The following is a 20,601-nucleotide window of genomic DNA, read 5'->3' on the forward strand; positions in this document are numbered from 1 at the left end:
AATTAAAAATGCTTACATTTCCACTTTGACAAGGAAGGGAGCGGCAGGCACAGAGGTCAAAAGCCCAGTGACTTTTGTTCAAACAGCTGCTGTTGCAGCCTGCAGCTCAGGCCCATAAGTTCAGGGTAGGGTAACTAACAGCTGTTACTGCCCACAGGGGTGGGAAATAGCACTTTACTAGAATATTGGAATGTTGAGCTCTCAACCGAAGACAATGGAGTGGCGGAAGGGCAGTAATGTACGGTGTACAGCTTCTGCTCCAAAATTCTAAGAATTATCTTCTCCATATTTAATTTAGAGCATTCTAACTCAGAGGGTGAACTGTTCTCATGGCATTACATCCCTTCTCCCGAAGTCAATGCCTATCGTTAAAGGCCATCTCCCTCATCATAGGACCCTCACTTGTGGTTCTGGCCTATAACCCAGGGAGAGGGTCTTTCAAGACTGGTGCCGCCCTCAGGAGCGATCCAAGGTGCTGTATTTTAAACCAGGGTTCAGAGTCACAGTACCTGTTCTAGAGCTAGAAGAGGGACTAGTACAATGTAGAGCAGTGAAAGACTGTGAAGCCAAGAATGGGTATGGTCCACAAAGCAAGATATACCCTGGGAGCCAAAAGCAGAGTGACGATGAAGGCAAGGACTGAACAAGCAGGAACTTGCTACGAATAGTTGAGTTTGGCATATCGTGAATAGCTGTCTACGAGAGGTCTGGAAAAAGTAGCACCCGGGAGCACAGGCAACAAAATGGAACTTCTAAGTACAGGAGCAGTGTGGTTATTTACTAGTGTAATGTGTGTTTTAACAAAAATAACAAAACAAGATAACACCTTGGTTGTAAATCAGGAGGTAATCCCATGTTCAGAAAAAACTCGGGATTAAATGACTGACACACGTGTTTGACCTCCCTATTTTACCAGGTACAACCAGGATCAAACGAGGCGTAGGGGTGTGAATTATGCAAAAGTCAGTTTGCACAAACTGAAATGGTGATTTAATGCACTATTTGAACGTAATTATTCAATCTGAGGTGTCAAATTCAGAATTGGGTGCAAATTGAGTACCCCCCAATAACTGTGCACTTTTTGCGCCAACATTTGAGAGAGTTCTAATCAGGGCCAACAAAGAACTGCAATTTTTTCTACCTCACAAATCATTTATTAAGGAAGAGTTTATGGCTCTGAATGCATCTAATAAATACTGCCACAATATATTCGTTAAAGGCCAAGGATTAATGGGACTGGCAGCTAGGCTGTCCAGCACTGAAGTATCTGTCATAAAGGAAACAACGTAGTTCAATAAATGCAAATTGTTGAGTTACAAAAAATGAATGAGTGTTTACTTCAAGCACTGAATTGCAAGTAAGTGGATAAAGAGTAAAGATAAATTAGGGGCCTGGTTCACACACTATCTGTGCACAAATGTTAAGTTTGCCTGCGTGTGGCATTTCATTATCTGCAGTGTGCTTATGTGTGACATTTTCATTTCTCAAGTGTAGCACTTTGAATGACACTTTTTCTGCTTGAAGAGCCCTGGAATAGTAGTCCAGAAATGGATATTGAATAGGGTTGTATAATAAAAGATTAATTAGTGGCCCCGGCCAATAGAGCATCAAATGCCTCACGCAGCATACCAATCAATGACTCCAGACATCACTTGTTTTAAGACCCAAGGCCATGTACACGTCATTGGGCACCAGGCAACTTTAACAAGAATTAGAGGGCTTCTCGCTGTAAAAAGCATCAATGGGTGCCAAGCTGTAACAATCGTCAATTACCCGAAGGAGTTGTATCAAGCTTCAATCAGCTCTAAGGAGCTATAAGAAGCAGCACAATTACCCTACATGGTTTGATTTGTTTAAAATCAAATCAGCCAAGTCAGAAGTCGCCTCAGACACCACAAACCACCTACAGAAATCCCATACAGGCTGGCAGGTTTGGCCATCTCTCAGTTGTCTCACAGTTTCTGTTTGCACCCGTCCTGCTGCCCTAGTGTGAACTTGACACACTGGAACCTGGAGGTGGCTGTGGGAACCTTTACAGCAATCAGGGCTTGCTTGCCGGACATTGAGCATAGTAAAGTAAGTGGCGGCTCCTCCATAGGGGCGTGGGAGCGTCACCTCACTGCTTTCTCGCAGTGCAAGAAGCAGAAACATAAAATGTTAAAACTACCATTTTATGTTTCTGCTTCTCGCACTGTGAGAAAGCAAAAGTGCCTGGTTGGGGAGGCCGGGTGGGTGGTCCTGCTCTAGGGCAGGGGGGAGTGGCTTGCCCACTGTTGTGGGTACTGACTGTTTGGTTGGCCCCAGGGCCAACCAACCCAGTCATGCGCACTCTCCCTTTTTCTCTATGTAGGCTGCATGCAGCCTACATAGAGAAAATGGCCTCCCATTAGGCACCAGGCTGGGGCGCTCTCCACTGCGCCTCACCAATCACAACGCTGCCATTGCAGCGTTGTGATTGGCTTAGGGTAGGGGAGGGAGGCTGCCTGCTTCCTGTTCCTGCAGGAAGATGTGGGACCCTACTCCACCATTACACCAGCCAGGAGCGGTGGCGGCGCCGTAGCCGGCGGTAAGGTACGTAACATTTTATTTTTTCGGTTTTTATTCCCCACCCGCGAACACCCGCGCCCCCCCTCCCTCCCGCGAGCATGCCAGCCGTGGCTGGTGGCTAGGTTATTAAAAACATGCAAATGTCCTACATGTATCCCAGGTGCATTGCTTTCCTGTACATTGTTTGCCCTTTCAGTTCAATAGCACCTTTATTAGCCAAGGCATCCATTTTGTCCGTCAGGAATTCCAAGCCTCATTATTAGTCACGTTGACGGACACCTGCAGAGGAGCGAGACAGCTTTGGGTCCGGTCTCAGGTGGAGGTGCCGGTATAACCTCGAGGATGTAGAGAGCGTATACAGTTCTTGTTACTCTGGTAAGTGCCTGGTGCATGTCGTGAAGCATTTAGAATATCGCAGAACCAACCCTACTGTGTGAAACACGATGCTGCTTTCTTCAGACCAAGACTCCGCGCGCCTCCATCGATTAGTGGGACTTGTTACAGGCGCAAGGAAGGTTCTTCTAAATACTGGATTATCTCTACAGAATGCACGTTTCATAATTGTGTGTTTTCTTGATGTTTAGTACATACACAAATGCATGCGTGGAAAGCTGGCGTCATAAAATAAGGAAGGCTAACCCTTTCCACCCGGAGGTGTTGTTTTTTTAGAAGTCAGCTCATTGGGGGACAACTTTGCTTGTGGTGTTTAGACAGTTGATGCGCAGGAAGTTGTAAAATGAATAGCGCTGTTACAACCTCAGCTGGACTCAAGCAGCTATGCAGTTACACATTCCCATTTTAGCCACCTGCAAACATGTGTTCGCCAACTGCGCAGCCTCCAGTAGCTTTTCTTATTTTTTTCCCCTTCTTGAAACTTCAATTCCTGTCTGTGTGCAGTAAGTTTGTATTTTTGCATTATAGCTCGTGCTTGAGCTAAATAACTAGGTATAGTGGCCCGCGAGGTGCTTCCGTGATTAATATGATAATGCGCAGGGCTCTCCGCACCTTTCCTACAGGGTAATATAAACCACGCATTGCTTCCATATTAGTAGCTGACTTGGATAACTTAACAAGCATTGGAAAAAGCTAAAAGGGAGTCAAGTACACATGAGAGGACGGTCCATTACTGACATTAGGGGAGCCATTCACAAAAACATTTCTGCTTTTACAGAAGAATTTACCGGGGTCTGTCTTAGCTTCTAGCTGCTGTATGCATTTTAATGGTGGCGATTACGATATAAAGGTTACACTTGTGCCGGGAGGGGGGTTTTCTGCTAGAATGTGTATCCCAGACTTCTGAACAGCTCCGACGGGCGTATCCAATGTCGTTTATTTTTAAATACCGCCTGCTCCACCATCTAGTTGCATCATTGCAGGGTATGACGGGGCGTTAAATGGAATTTAGGGAACAGGTGTTTTTGGTAAAAGGGTGGATTACATATACGATAACTTTGTACTTCAGTGTTTATTTCCTTTGTAGAGTGTGTGCAGTGTCATGGGAAGCTGCCAGGGTTGAGTCTCTGGTTTTCCTTTGTGTTCAGGTGGGACAGTTGAGTATGATGCTGGGCAAGAAGAAAGCACTTTGGACACACCACTGTGTGAGCAGGGGTCTCTGTGGAGCTGGGTGAAGGTATAAGAGCAAAGCTGTGGGAAGTGAGGGGAGGTGTAGTGACCGATCCTGCTTCCTCAAATTTGCATGAAAATGCACCGTTTGTCCACTCTTTTTTCAAAATGTTCTCGGGGGGGAGATCCCCCCAAACCCCCCCATAGGTTGTTCGGGCTCGCATGCTGCGCACGCTCGCCGCAGTGCAGTACGACAATAATGTTACGCCTCACCACTTTCAAATGTTACCAGCCGCCACTGGTAAAACCCCAGCCCGAGTGGGTGTGGTAGAGGAAGTATTGCACTGATTGGACTGTTTGGATCCTACACAGAGGTTGGGTCAGGCTGTGGTCGTAGTGCCGATCAAGATATATTGCTACAATATCTTTGACCTTAAAAATCAAAAGAACAGAAAGACTGCTGTATGCTCCAGGTGTTCCAAACTGCAAAACATCACAAAAAAATCCCTGCATCAATCTTGTCTTATCTCCAACTCACCCAGGAGCACATTTAACAACATCTCTGCCCTAATCTGCCCCATCATAGCCTGACAGGTCCCTCATCCCATTACTTTACAGAGCTGTCCACCATTTCCTTGTTCTTTCTTTGGTCCCGCACTTGTGTTACCTGGACCTGCCTACAGCTTTTTGGTAGAGTCTGCTTTCGCTCACCTCAGGATGTTCTTCCCAAATTCCTCAGAGCACACTACCTCCGACAGTCTTGTTGGGTGGATGAGACTGCCAGCCCAATACCCGTTTCATCTGTGGTCTTGACACTTCGCTCCTGTCACTTCATGGTGAATACACATGCAACGCTGTGTGCACCTGCTGTACAATATAATCAGTCATTTTCAGAAGGAGCGATCAGCAATCCAATGGTGGCTGAGAGGCCATCTGAGCCAGGCAGCACACCATAATGAGTTGTTGAGAGGCATCCCTGTCACTCACTGTCAATGGTGAGAGTGTCTGTCACCGGGGCAAATACATACTGGTCAGAGGCTGCGTTGGGTTATGAACAAAGAACATCACTCTCAGCTTCAGTTGCTTAGCTTATTTGCTTTACAATCACCAGTTCTTCTGATGAAGTGCAAAACTGACGTATTTGCATTTGGGTAATGAGTGTAGTGTGACACTTTACAGGGCTGACTATGTGAACTACTCCAGAATTATGGTTGTCTTCCACTTTAATTTTTTTGAGCAAGTTGGAATAAATGTGAGGTGGGCAGAGTAGTAACTGCTACCATTGCTTGCCCTGTAAGTAAGTAAAAGACTTTGAAAGTGCGCGAATGCCCGTGGGAGGCTTGGCACTTGCATCAGTCAGCAAGACTAGAGGAGGAACCTAATGCACCGAAGAGCATGCGAAAAGAAGAGTTGTTTAACTATTTCCTAAATAGATGCAATTTAGATTGTGCTTTAAGCTTAAAGGGCAGAGAGTTTCATCAACCAATCAATCAGGGGTTGGTAAGGGCAGCTACTCACCCACCAGGGTCTCAAGGTTCCACAGTTTGCAGGTGGCAGATAAGATAATTCTGACCCCGCCTCCCCCAGCAGGATTTATTAAATCTGGGGGTGGCCATCATTTTGGCTGCAGTGGAGAGGAGCTTTCTTTTCTCTTGGGGTATAGCATTGGGATGGTTTTTTTTTAAGAAATCAGGGCCAGTATTGTGAAGAACCTTGTGTGCCGTGCACAGAGCCTTGTGGTACCACTAGCACTTCCCTTGCTGTCCTGCTTGCAGGGGTCATGAAGGCAATAATCTAAGAGTATTGTATATTTTCTGAAGTTCCACTGCTTGAACTTCCACCTCAATTTTCAGCAGCAAACAGGGTTGATATGCTAAGGGTGGGACAAGGAGTCAGTTCTCTGGGGTCAAAGGCCGCATGATGTTACTTGCACTACCCCTTGCATTTTGATGAATGAGTATCCATGAGGTAATGATGGAAACATATTTTGTGAGGCAAGTGGGGTATAAATATAGTTTCTGTTTCACAATTCAACATGATACATTGTATTGAGAATTATTTACAATAGCAATACAAGTTTAACAAGCATTGGCATAGCCAATAGGTCTCGTCTTTGGGACCTTATAAGTGTTTAGCCATGCAACAGTTGCATAACTAAATACTCATAAGGTCCCAAAAGCGAGACCTATTGGCTATGCCAAGCGTCCGTGCGGCCGCGAAAGGGATCGCGATCAAACATCAAAGCGGCCGTGCGGCCGCGAAAGTGAAAGTAATTGCGGTCAAGCACGCGCGCCCGCGCACATGCACTGTAGCTCTAGGCTTTCCTGGTAGCACTTTTTGGAGCCCTCTCAATAAGTCTTGCCAGACCAGGGCATGCGCTGGGTCAGGCGAGACCTAATAAGGGCCGATAACATACAGAAAAGGTAGATAAATTAATCTCAGTGTGTGTAGATAAGTGGTAAAATGGACAACCAATGGCACAGGAACTGCAGATCAGGTAGTTGCTTTCATACAAAATGGCTACAGGTGATGTCAGTTCACATTGGCATGGCCATCTCCTGAGGGTTGTTTCTAAAATGCAGCACTTACAAGTGGCTGCAAGCGTTTTTGCAGATATGTGGAACAGTACATGAAATAGCTTTTTTGTAGGTTGTGCAGAAGCGTAAGTATGGAGGAAACATTTGCAAACATTACATACATTACAATATCTGAAGTTGCAAAGCTTGTGGTGATTGCAAAACGTAGTGTTTTGATTTTTGATTACATTTCTAGCACAAAACGTTGTGGGAGGTTTTTCTAACAAAATCGTAGGGTTTGCTGTATTTTTCATCTGCTTTTTTAATAATAAAAAAGGGAAACAATCCTTGCCAGATTTTGGAGAAGTGTTTGTAGTTTTAGAAACACCTTCAAAAATTTGGAAAATCAAATTTACAAATTTAGCACATTCAGTAATTTGGGGAAATCCAGATTTGAATATTCCATGCTCTTTTATTCGTCCTCAAAGTACCAAATATGGAACAGAATTTGAGCAATACTGTCTCTCTGTTTCTGATCCATATTTTCAGAGCAGGTTTCTTTGAGTTGATGGTGTACTCTCCTTGTACATTCAATACCAGTTTATTGCAGGATTCCTCAGGTCCAATATAATTTAGCCAACGTTGTACATAAGTAGTTGTCTTTATGTTGCATTCTCAAATGACTCGCATTACTGTACGCTACAACAAAGTGCACCATGGCAGGATGGTTATTTTCTTTTTTGACATTACTATCCTTTTTTCCTTTCATTTGACTCTTTTCTTTATAGATAAGCCTACTAATTTCATTCAGAAAGGACACTTTCTGTAGACACTGTTGCAAAATTATTGGTTGTTTACTCGTTTTAATGCATTCTGGTAAACTGAGTCTTGCTTACCTCCTTCGGGTATTCAAGAATGCATCCAACAATGCTGTTTGCAGAACTAACATAATTTGGTTAACCCATTCTTCCTACAAAGAACAGAATGCTAAACCAGGTCAGATGTGCGAGATTGCAATGAATCTTGGAGAACAGCCTTTGTTTTGCGAATCATGCTACAGTGATTTGGAAAATGGATTGCTTACATTGCTTGTCAACATTTGGGTCACCCAATGTATCATTCAGCAGAGAGGGGGAATTTTCACAGACTGAATAAGAGAGTGAAGAAGCATACCAACAACAGTGTATTATGTGACAGAATTCCAACTGTGTATGTCTGTGAAAATTGGTGTATATAACTTTAAGGATTCCCTGTTGAAGGCCCTAGGGGTATAAAATGTGAAGTTGGTCCACCCACCTCATGGATCTCAAACGCTTTTTGTAGTACCTATACTAGGACCATCTCTATGTTTTTTTAATATTTTGCTGTTTGGGGGGGAACCACACAGTCTGCTTACATTTAATAGCACATGAAAAAAACTGATGTGAGTTGCCACCAAGTTGCCCGAAGTTGCCTTAAATCTAAAAGCGCAAAGGGCAACACTGTAAAAAGTGTCAAACATTTAGCAGACATTAGCAGATTATTAGCAGATTATTCCCAGAGAAGAAATAAAATGTAAATATTATTACGTGTACATCTTTGCATTTCACAGGCATTCTAACTATGAATGATTCACGCATGTGCTTTATCTAAAGCAGGCAAAATTCGATAGAAAACGAACTGAAACAGGTGGTAGAGAATTTACCGAGGCAATTAGTCTGAGATCTGATGGGTGCCACCAGGTGCATCTCCTTGGGATGAACTTGTCATAAGGAAGTCGCTACACAACACGCTTTGAAATGAGCATCTCTTATAATATTTTGTGAATCTAAGTTAAAAATGTGCTACCTTTACTGTTCTGAGCACTGAATGTTCATGTAATTATAACAGATACATCACAAATATTCAACCTTAAAACAACAGCAAAATCTGATAAAGTTTGGTCACGTGATTAAATATTGTGGTAAATAAATTATACATTTCCAAATCAAGTAGGACATAAATTTAATCAGTCCACCTGATGTCTCTATTGTTTTTTCTTTCAACAAAAACAAAATACGTACCAAAAACATCTCCTCTGAGCTTTTTCTCTTGGGTGTTGTAGAGCTCAATATCTTCCACGTCTTCATCCTCATCCTCATCAACAAAACCTTCCTCCTCTTCCTCTTCTTCATCCGTTTCTTCGTCCTCAGCTTCCAGCTCGTTCTGATTCTGGTTGCCGCCAATGTAGACCCCATCTTCATAGTCGAAAGGTTGCAAGCGAACCTTTGGGGGAGCGGTGACTGTAACCTCAGGAATCACATTCTTTATCTCCTCATTTTTCTTCAGGCTCTTCTTGTGGGCTAGCAATTTCTTCAGAGTGTCCTTGGCAGACCCTGATATCCTGGAACCTTCCTTCACAGAATTTTCCGGGATAACTGGAAAAGCAATACAATGCCAAATGTTAGGATTACATCACACTTACACTAGCAGGCAACTTGATTTTTGTGCTACCACAGAGGGCTTTTTAATGAGAAAAATTAACATTGCAGATGAAATAAGCAATCAACAGATGTTTACAGTGTGCTGGTCTCTTAAATTTCATATAAGTTCCATCTGCAACTATTTTCAAATGCTGGGAGCTGAATAGGTTTGCGGCGATTATGTCATTTCTTTGTCTAAATTGAAAGCTACATTCTTTCATCTCTGACTTTGTGACTATGAAATATTCACAATTTGTTCTGCATTGGGAAATGCCACACAGCAGCAGTACACAAAATTATGAAATGGCACCAGAGAGAAAGGTGCTCTGTACTTAATAGATATGGACCTAAAATGTTGTAAATAACTATACTGCTGCTCCTGTGTTTTTTTATTTCTGATTGTACTTAACCTTGCTGGACTGCTGCCCTTTCATTGTTGAAAGCTCTAAATAATGGGGCTTTTCCTTCGGCAAATATTTGAACTTAAAATCATTTTTCTGGCCAGAGGGACAATGTACCAATGTAGACTACTAGGAGGAATTATTCATTCATTCTAGAAAAAGATTTCAAACAATGATCCAATTCCTTGTGACAGCGAGGATAGATAAAAGTAATCTACTTATATGTAGCTATCCCCAGACAACACTTGGCCCCTCAAAGTAGCCTTCCACGTAGCTGCGAGGTTGGTTACAGGCTAGAAAACTTACAATGACATTGCCGCAATGTGCTCACACTAAAATGGCTCCTCTTCAAAGCGAGGAGACTTCACTTACCAAATATTAATCACCAGAAAACCTGACTACCTTGCCAATAAAGGGATCATACTGGGAGGGCAATTACCTATTTAGAGTTCTAACACTGGTGTTCTTGAAATTCTATTATTCAAGATGAAAGACTCTAAAAGAAGCCTTCTCAGGCGGTGCACCTAAGACGTGGGATATCCCACCAGCTATCAGAACTTCTCGACCTATGAAACCTTGAAAAGAGCTGAAGGGTTGGTTTCTCCAAAATCACTTCCTGCCGGTTAAGGTCTTATTTTGGGATTTTCTAGCCCAATTTTTCTGCACTAACTTCACAATGATTTTGCCTGTACATATATTTATATGGACTGTGGTCCTCTATCTTACTTATGTACCTCAAATTCTTTATTACTCTGACACGTTGTTATTAAAATTATCAATATTAGTTATCCAATACATCAATTGTACCTATACTATTGCTCTGGTAACCTGATTCTGTGAAAAGTGCTCACTGAGTCTGGTTTTTGCAATATAGAACTTTAAAAAAATATATATAAATATCTGCATAATTAATTTGTCCATCTGTCCTTTCTGTTAGTTTGCACATTAACGTTTCTTGATCCATATTATAATTAATCACCATGGTCTATTTGACTCTCCACTTCTGCTCAGTGTGTATGCACCATTATCATCCTATATGCAGCAGTTTGACTTCTGCTCTAAATTTTATGGCTGGTAAATAAAGATACAAAAATACATTTTCAACACAATTAGATGTCTGAGGAAAAAGTAAGGTCTGCTTTATATCACTATAATGCTGGTGGAAAAAGGTGTCTGCAAACAAATGTGGGGCGAAAGCAGGTGTGCCCGATCTTTGGGTTCTAGAAGTTCCAGAAAAGCATGGTCACTCAGAGACAGGAGTGAACTGGTGGGGATGTTCAAGACTGCACTTACAGTATTACTTGCTTCATTCAAAAATAAAACCAATAATGGTTAATTTGGCCATCAAGCGAGCTTACCATTGGGTTGGGTGGCAATATTGGGGTATTGTTGTTCCCATTTCTGCTGGTGGTTAATTTCACCAGTCGTTATTACCGTCAGTTTGAAAAAACATACCACTGTCAGAATTCCTCTTTAAATGATTTTCTGCAGCTATGACAGTTGTATCTTTTCGCCCCTGGAAGTAATATTTTACTGCAGCAGCAAATAATATGGCAGTTCACAAAGAAAAAGGGGAAATGAAAGGACAGTCTTAGAAACCATACGGCAACTTTTTTTACTATGCCTGAACTTTTACTAGTGACAGCGGGTTATCGTGTTGATACAACAACTGATCTCTACTTTGGTGATCAAGCTGCCTGTTGTATACAATCTATTTCCTGTAATGAAAACATCACTTAACAATGATGTTAATTTCATCACTGAAGGCAATCAGGCTAAATTGTGGAATGGTTTTCAAAGGCAGGTTGTATTTTCCCTTTTTCTGACTGAGAAATATCTTAGTCTCATTGGAATTTCCCGCACATAGTCAAACAAGTATTGGCATAGCCAATAGGTCTCGCCTTTGGGACCTTATAAGTGTTTAGCCATGCAACAGTTGCATAACTAAATACTTATAAGGTCCCAAAAGCGAGACCTATTGGCTATGCCAAGCGGCCTTGAAAGTGAAAGTGATCGCGATCAAACATCAAGGCGGCCGTGCGGCCGCGAAAGTGAAAGTAATTGCGGTAAAAGCGGCGCGCGCACCTGCGCACATGCACTGTAGCTCTAGGCTGGCCTGGTAGCACTTTTTGGAGCCCTCTCAATAAGTCTCGCCAGACCAGCGCATGCGCTGGGTCAGGCGAGACCTAAAAAACAACCAATTACTGTAGTGAGGCCCCAGTGTTTCTAACTTTAAACATTTTGATGTGCAATCAAAGTAATCTTTAGAAATTCATACTTTTACTGTTTGGTGCATGTTAACAGCTTATTTTTCACATTCTTGAAATGATCTTGACATCTAATGTCATTTGGTGAAAAAGTCTATAGAGAATAGTCTAGAACATACAAAAGCTGCAGAAACATTTTTTAGGACCACAAATCCACATGGCACTATTGCAAGGTTACCAGAATGTGAAAGCTTGAACTGTCATGAGTGAATAATGCCCATAGAATGGAGAGTCCAGCAATTTTCTTTTTGGTTCAGAGAAATATGAAATTAAAATTTTTGAGAGCTCCAGATCGACTTTTATCTAGCTGGAAAGGACTTGAAAGATGAGAAAATCAGCTTCATGTTGCAAGGAATTTGGACGCACGTTTCACAAATGGCGTCAATGGATTCCCAGTTGATGTCCTGTATCTATGCATGTATTTGCCCTTCTTGTTTATTTAATTTGTGAAGTATAGTTAAGGGGAATTTGGATCTTCACTACGACTCATTAATTGAATTTCATTGACTGTAAGACCTCAAAATCGACTATCTTCTATGAATCTATGGTATTTTTATAATGCAAACCTATCCAAAATGCAGCGGAGCATTGTACATGATCAAAGAGAAGTATAAAGTCAATGATTAAGAGGAGAAGTAGCTGGTTTGTGGACTCTTAATGCATTGTGATGCAGTGTTCTTTTGTTGAGGTGGTCCTTATCAATACAGGGATGTTGTTCCAGATTCCATGTGCATAGATGGAAAAAGCATGCTATCTTTTTTTTACACTTTGTACTCTGTAGTCTGTTGGTGTCCTGGCTCTGGGCGTGGCAAGATTGTCTGCAGGATAAGTGTGGCACTAGTCGTGATGGCTGCAGTTTGAGGATGGCCCAGGCTGCCAAGGGGAGCCAATGAAGTTCCATCAGGATGGGGGTCATGTGACCATATTACTTCAGACGATGGATGAGATGCACTGCAGCATGTTGGATGCTCTTAAAGGATGCCAGTGAGGAGTATTGAGGAAATGGAGCAGGGCGTCACCGCCATCCAGACGCAAGAGTATGAGAACTTGAACAGCAGTCAGAAGTGCTTTGGGGATGAAACTGTTTCACTTTCTTCAGAAGGCACGTTAGCAACAGGCCATCTTTGTATTTTTTGTCAATGTGTTCTTTGTGGGTGAGGTTGGCGTCCAGGGTCAATCCAAGTGACTTAGCATTCAGTAAGATTCAAAGCCAACATGTTTTATGTCATTGACCCAGGCTGGTATTGTTTCTTGGTGGTTTTTCATGGCAAATAAAAGGAATTGGGTCTTGGTTGAGTTGAGCTTCAGGTAACCATTGGATATCCAGGTCTGGACTATGTGCAAATTGTGTTTGAGGTTTGGATGTTCTAAGCAGAGGACTCCTCACATGGTGGACAGTCTAGAACAACTTTTTTAATTGGGGAGGATAAGGAATAAATGTATCTCAAAGATATCTGTATGCCGAATCTTTTTTGCACTTATGCAAAAGCCATAGGTATGTAAAGCGGACCAATGGATTTAACTGCAACCTGTGGAAAGTTATTTTGCCACTGTGCATTTTTCACTGCACCTGGTGTAGGTGGACTGCTGCATTTGACACCTGTCCAGAACCTTTCTATTCTGCAATTAGGCTCAGTTTTATCCATAATTTCCAACCTCTCTATTAAATGAAGATTATGTCCCTTTGGTTTCCCTAAATGCTTTTTTTAATGTTCTCGATTGTTGCATGCTCTCATATATAGTGCCGATATAGGCAACCTACACCACGCATGATGAATACAGCATGCACTACAATTAATAATCACACAAAACAGGTTTGTTGGAAAGCAGTTTACGGCAGGTTTATTTCATACAAGAAGTATGAGTAAGTGGTGAGTTAACTTATAGACGATCCAAGGGTAGGCAGCGGTGAGTGACCTAAGCTGCCCTGCCCGCCTGATGAGCCAAACTGCACCTTGGCCAACCCAGTAGACGCCACCACCCACCTGGGGGATTTTGACCCGTTAATTACTGTGGACCTCCAGTCCATGACCTTGCTCACACCTTTTTAGGGGCGGAGCGTTGCAAGGCAAGCCCCCGCTTGCTCGGGCTTACAACTGCCCGAAGGACTAGCGGGGCACCGACATTTTCTTCGAGGGTCTTGCCATAAAGACTCCTGGGGTTTGGTATAGAGCACCCCTGTTTTGCTCCATAATAAGGTACCTCTATGTACCAATCAGCCTCCAGATCACCATGTAACTCCGCCTGCAACACAAATTAACATGTTAACATGTTCCCTACTTGGCTGCACCCTCCAGCCAGCATGCCGGGTATGCGGTAGGGAGGGAGACGGCGTGACCAGGAGGAACAAAGAGGAAGGGCAGTGGGTGGGGACAGGTATAATTACCTTGCCCCTACCCTCTGTGCGCCGGGAGTGACGTGGCTTCAGCACCAGACTTTGGGGGACTCCCCGAGGGTTCCCACGACTAGAGCGTGGAACTGTGCCGTAAAGCAGCAGTAAGCTGGCCGCCCTTTTATATGGGCACACTGCGTGTGCCACGGGCAGCCTCATTCTGAAAAGCACAGCCTGCATTAGAGGGTTTGCTCTATACTCCGATTTATTTAACTAGGTTATCACACTTATCCAGAGTCAATAATATGCTGTCACTCCACATGTAGAAATATAGACAATAAAGAAATGTGTCAAGAAGGGAAGTTGAAGTTTGTTTCTTCTCTCTGTTGAAACAAAAGTACTTGTATCTTGAGTTACTATTATTTTTGTGCTTATGAAGTTATGAGCTTTAAGCTGAAGCTCAGTTGATAGGGCTCCACTTTAGTGGTAAAAGCAAATCCTTCCTGTTTGTGGTTACATGCAGCCTCTTTGACTTGCCCAATCTGTCTTTTGATATTTTAAAGTATTCTCATTCTTTTGACACTTTTGGTAGCTGTTTGTTTGCGCCTTGTGATAATATGTGTTTATTATCAGGATACTTCTTTGCGTTCGCAATAAAGATTTTTGTAAAAAAGTAAGCAGCGCCCAGACAGCCACAAAATGCATTATTAGCTGCAGTGCAGTTAGGCTGTAGGAGTATAGGCCTTGATGTGCTAAGAGACAGGTTGCTCATCGTACAACAATGTTTTGAGTCCTGCCTCTGATTCTGCAATCTGACATTGCAAAATCTCCAGTCTCGGAGAGTCATAGAACGACCTGCCTATGGAATATTAATTAGGTGGTCGCTTGGCTGCCGACAGAGGGAGGGTAAACTGCAAGCATCAGCAGACCACCATCCCTGTGTTTGCATTTCCAAATTTGAGTTTTTTTTTTTTTTTTTTAAATTACCTGTGTTCCTTAAAAGTTTATCGTTTGGAAATACATCAGAAGGAGGAGGAGAAATTGAAAATGTGGACCTCTTCCTCCTCCCCTTGAGGTTGACCAACCTATAATTGTGTTTCGCAATGGGTCACAAAACCAAATCATAAAATGGGGTTAGTAAAGTTTAAAAAAATTACGTTTGTGGTCGCAAACTCTGTGATTTTGTGACGTGAAGGTTTGCGATCGCAAAATGACATTGAATAATCAGACTCATACTTTTGTTTGGTCAGTGTAGAGTCAATGATGTCATTCCAGTTGACTTTGTGAGTTTTAAACTTCCCAGTGGCTACCTATACTTGGTGTAACATAATATTACACATATATTTGCATTAATATAGAATTTTCCACTTTCACTCAATGGTGGGTTTTAAAAAATTGCGAGCCGTCAAAATGGCATCAGATGCAATCGACCTGAATATTTTTTCCTTTTCTCTCTTTGACAGCCAGCACTCTGTTTCCAACACAGCCTGACCCGTCTGTAAACTTAGGCGTAGTGCCACGTTCTGAAAAGGATCTTTCTTCTTCATTGCGGCGCTAAGAACAGATACGCTGTAAAACTCCACTGATGTGGTTCACTCTCGCCTTTTAGAACATGACAAGAAAAATGAGCCGGAAAGACTTTTTCCAAGTGAATTTCCTTTCTATAATCAGTAACACAAAACTGCAGGCATTAACTAAATAGTTGGTGATTTCCAAGCCAAGACCTCGTGCGCAGTAAACCTCAAACATCTGCTTCCAGTTTCTGCTTTGAAGTTTTCTACTGTAACCTCGGTTGTAATGGGATGGCAATGTGAATTTTTCTGAGGTTGGGGGTAAAAATCGCACAGTTTGGGGGATATGAGATAAAATCATGTTCATAAAAGCTAGAGACAAGAAAGATAAATGCATACAAGGTCCCGTGAACGTTCATTAACTGCTGATGGTGACTTTATCCATCCCAAAAAAGTAAAAAAAAAAAATTAAAACAGCCAATCAGAGTGTTTCCTACTGGCATCTAAGTGTAGCTGGAGTATCCGTCCGCCAAAACTCACCTGCAGTAAAGAGCAGTGATTTGAACTGACATGACTGGAGTCACTTTGTATCCCTAAGGGGGCTCATTGCATGTGCATACACAACAGATCCTACACTCACATGCACGAACTTACCTGTGATTTGTGTCTCCTCAGCTGGAAACCATTGGACATGTACACAGCCAAAAATTCTAAAATGTTCGAGTAGGTCGGTGAGCAGGGCTATCTCAAAGTATTTTCACAGCATGTCCGAGGTGTATAATTTACACCCCCTCCTTCCCTGCAGGCACAACGCGTAAACTGTTCTCCCCCTCTGTTTTTGTTCAACCAAATGTAGAGTAAAATAGCAACAAGGGATAGCTGAAAGAATGCATGAGTGAGATAAGGTACTTAAGGCAAAAAGATGACAGAGTAGTTTAGACACGTATGGGTCAATTCACAAAATTGTTTATGAGTATGGGAAGTGGTACTACTCTTATATGCCTTTGTGAATCGATCCTGAAATGTCCAACTCCCTATTAATAAAAGTGAAAAGAGGGCACAGTCCTTTCTATGTGTAGTAATTGCATAAGAATCATTCTGGAATATTCCTATTTTATTTCTATTTTAGACGTTTTGGGTTAATACATATTGGCATGTAAGCGTGCGTAAAAGAGTGCTACCTTGTGTGCTCCTATTTGTGAATAGACCTCTTAATTCTGACATTTGCTTGTAACTTGCAGGACCTGAGTTTGAAAATCAATCTAGTCCACTCAGCCTTTCATCCTTCCTGGTCCCATAAAATTGGGTAATATTAACATGTCATTGACTTTAATGGTAAACCTGCAGTACTATAGGTGATTTTAAAGATGCAGGTGCATGGGGAAAATAAGGCCATGAGGGGAGAGGGGGTGTCCTAACTGTATCATGTAGCAAGCGGCAAACAGTCTGCACCCTGATGGTGCTTTTAGGACGGGTTATGGAGTGCCCCACGGATCCCAAGGAACAAACCCACAGAGAGCTAATCTCACATACTGCCCCTCTCTTCCCCCAGGTGTTCACTCAGACCCTCCAAAGGCAAGGCAGAGTGCATAAGCAGTGAAACATCTTCGACTAATAGGTCAATCACTTACCATGTCCGCCATTGACTTTGGGAAGACTACCCAACAGTTATCACAAAGGCCACCTGACATCCATCAAAGCATTGCTTCACTTGGTAGGCAGATTTGTCTCAGCAACTAAAAATATGTTCACAGCAGTCCTGCTCTTAGGGAACTTCACTAACTTCCTTTAAAAGTCACAATCAAATTCAAGGTGGCCTGTGCTACTTTCATATCTCTACATCACCAACTGCAGCAGATCTAGGGGCATATTTACAGGAAGTTAATGCCACCAGAACATCACTTTTTCCAAAGCTCTGGTGGCATTAACTCCTTCGCCTTATTTACAAGGTGGCATTAAGCCACTTAGCGTGGCTTAACATCTCCTTGTAAAGAATGCCCCTGATCACGCAGCACTTGGCATGAAAGGAGTGTGCAATGGGTGTTGAGGCGGAATGCCCACTGCGATACCCATTGCGAGCCCCTTTCAGGCTACGGTTGCAGTGGGCGTTCCGCCACAACACCCATTGCTTTTTGATGCTGCCCCATATGTACAAGATATGATGCAGCACCAAAAATACCGCCAGGGAATAACTGGCCTTAAGCAGTCAAAATTCTGCAGCACACATAGTGCAAATCGCCAGTAAAGATTGTTTATGTGCAGGAAGGTGTATCTTCCTGCACAAACAATTGCCCCTGCAGCGCTAGGGTGCCTGCGCTGAAGCTAGGCAGCTTATTTAGCGCCAGCATAGGGGTAACGCAGGGGTGCGCAGCATCCCTGCATTTTGATACTATCGCAGTGCAGGGGTACCAATTTTGGCGTAACACCACGCTCCGCCAGTTTCATGTAAATATGCCCCTCAGTACCTTACTCGAAAATCTCAGAAGATAATAAAAACATATGGACAATGAAGTGCATAGACTAGTAACAAAGGGGCATATGTATCAAAAACCGTATTTGCGATTCTCAAATAGCGATTTTTTGAGAATCGCTATTTGAGAATTGCAAAACGGGATGTATTTAAAAATTTGCACATATTTAGCGAATTCTTAATATTCCTTAATTGCGATTAGCAAATTGCGAAATCGCAATTAAGGAATACCTTCCCATTCATTCCTATGGGCCAGGAGGCCCTTAGGAATGAATAGGAAGTCATTCTCAAATTGCGATTCGCAATTTGCTAATCGCAAATTCAGAATAATTTCAAAGGTGCAAGGATGTCATGATGACACCCTGATGCACCCCTGAAATGAGCATGTGTGCGGATATGGCGCACATACATGCCATAAGGGCATGAATGTGCGCCACATGGCACCTAGAAAAATGCCAAAAAGTGCATTTTTGAAAGAATTCGTAAAATACCACCAACTTGAAGTTGGTGGTAATTTGCAATTTCTTAAGGAGAAATCGCACAACTTGGGTGCTTGTTACATAACATTTAAGGAATCGCAATTTGCGATTCCTTAAATGCTTACGCAAAATTAAGGAATCGCAATATTAGCGATTCCTTATTTGTGCGATGCGAAAAAGGCTCATACATCGCGTTTTGCGATTTTGTATTCGCAAACGCTGTTTTCTTGCTAATCGCAGCGTTTGCGAATACAAAATCGCTTGATACATATGCCCCAAAGACACTTACATTCCACCTAGTAGCAACTCAGACATTGTAGGGTGTGGACCCTGCTCTCTGGAACTTCTCACCCAAGGAACCTAGGTTTCTGGAATACCTTCCTCAATTTCAGAAAAGCATTCAAGAACTCATCTGTTCACAGTTTACCTTAACTTGTAAGCAGGGCTGCTGGAATTATGCAACAGCGGAGGACCAAATTATGCAGCAGGGATGACTAAATTATGTGGCAAGACAAGGCTAATCATGCAGCGTAATGCAGCACATTTTGTGACTGTATTACTTCATCATTTTGTTCACACTGAGCAAAGGTTTGGCCTTGTTAGTACAAGGTTAATACCCAAATAAAGCAGTAAGCATATGAAATATGACCAGTCAGTCTTTGCTAAAGGCCTTACACTGCACTACATCACGTCACCAGATTTGTGGTAACTTTTGATCCGTCTGAGCTAGAAACAACATTTTATTTTTGTTAAAATCTGCCATTTCTGCAGTAGATGATCAATTAAGTGAGGAATGTGTCAAAACCATAATTGTGCAGAAAATGCTACGGCTGCAGAATCGTTTAATTACAGCGAGGGTCCCTGTAACCACTTTACCCAAGGTGATTTTCCCCACACTTTTCACCTTCTTTCATATTTTCTCCGTTTATTCTTGCTTGTCCTCCAGGTGCCCGCATCTCTTATATCGTTGCATGTCTTCATCTTTATAGATCCCCTATCACATCTTACAAAACGCAACTATACGCTCTTCTGGCTTCTCCTGTTTTCTTCTTTCGTTTGCACTTTACTCTGGCTAACTCTCTTAATCTAGATGTTTTAAATGTATTACAGTTGCACACAGATCTCTCTGTTCTTTCTTATCGTGTTTCTTTTGTTCAATATAAATGGGTTGATTGATCTCAACTGTTCTGTGTGAAACAAGTTGAACCCTGTATTAAGATAGAGCCGTGGTATAGAAAATGTAAAATAATAAAATGGTCCACTGCTGCATTAGTTACAGAGAATGTTCTTGCACATCCAATGGGGTGCCATTTTTCGGTTGGTTTGCATGGTTGCAGTTGTGCAGCCACATGCATAAACTGGGAATGTGCAACAGGCTACACCTCTTGGACTCCCACAGACTCAGACTAAGATCTAAAGGAGTCTTTAGGGCTCTAAAAACAGTGCCTTACTTTATTGTTGCCCTTTATTTTCAATTAACCAACTGAAAGATGTAAAAGCTTGCATGTTTGGAGGCTTACTGCAACAATTGCTGCCTTCCCGTAAGTTTATGTGGATTGTGAAAATATACATTGCCCACAAAGCTACCCACTAAAACATTGGTATATGCTGCATAGGATTGATTGGAGCAGAAACTGTAATCTAGAATTCTCCTAGTATCGATTCCAAAAGTTGAAGCTATAATTGCATTGCTCTTTTTGTCCGTTTGGTTGTGTTTTTTGGGTTGGGTATAGGTCTTTCTCCCCTCCCCCAATCTTCCACTGAAGTTATTTTAAATAGTGGTGACACTCTCGTATCCCAATTTCTGCTCAGTTTATATAATTTTTTCGATTGCTTACCCCATGACATTTTCATGCATTCAATCCCTAGGAGAGGGATGTTCATGTATATGCATGCGTGGGTGCATGTTTTTTAGTTTGAATAGTCATAACCAAATTAAAAGTTCATGCTAAGTTAAAAAACTGTTTTCAATAATATGTGTGCAGTATCTATGTGCCTGTCTGTGTCTGAATGTATGTGAGTGTCTATGTGTGTCTAAGATCAAAGTTATGTCACTTGGTAGTACCCACAAAAG

General features: G+C 42.3%; 1 protein-coding gene across 1 annotated transcript in view; it reads right to left on the reverse strand.

Annotated features, from left to right (window-relative positions):
• Window positions 1–20,601, reverse strand: part of EGFL6 (EGF like domain multiple 6) — a 439,195-nt gene that overhangs the window by 136,833 nt on the left and 281,761 nt on the right. Inside the window, exon 8 of the mRNA XM_085622499.1 lies at window positions 8,669–9,022. Within this exon, the coding sequence (XP_085478625.1) occupies window positions 8,669–9,022 (354 nt within the window). The remainder of the gene's footprint in view (window positions 1–8,668; window positions 9,023–20,601) is intronic.

This window comes from Triturus cristatus, chromosome 8 (assembly GCF_964204655.1).
Source record: "Triturus cristatus chromosome 8, aTriCri1.1, whole genome shotgun sequence".
NCBI classification, from domain to species: domain Eukaryota; kingdom Metazoa; phylum Chordata; class Amphibia; order Caudata; family Salamandridae; genus Triturus; species Triturus cristatus.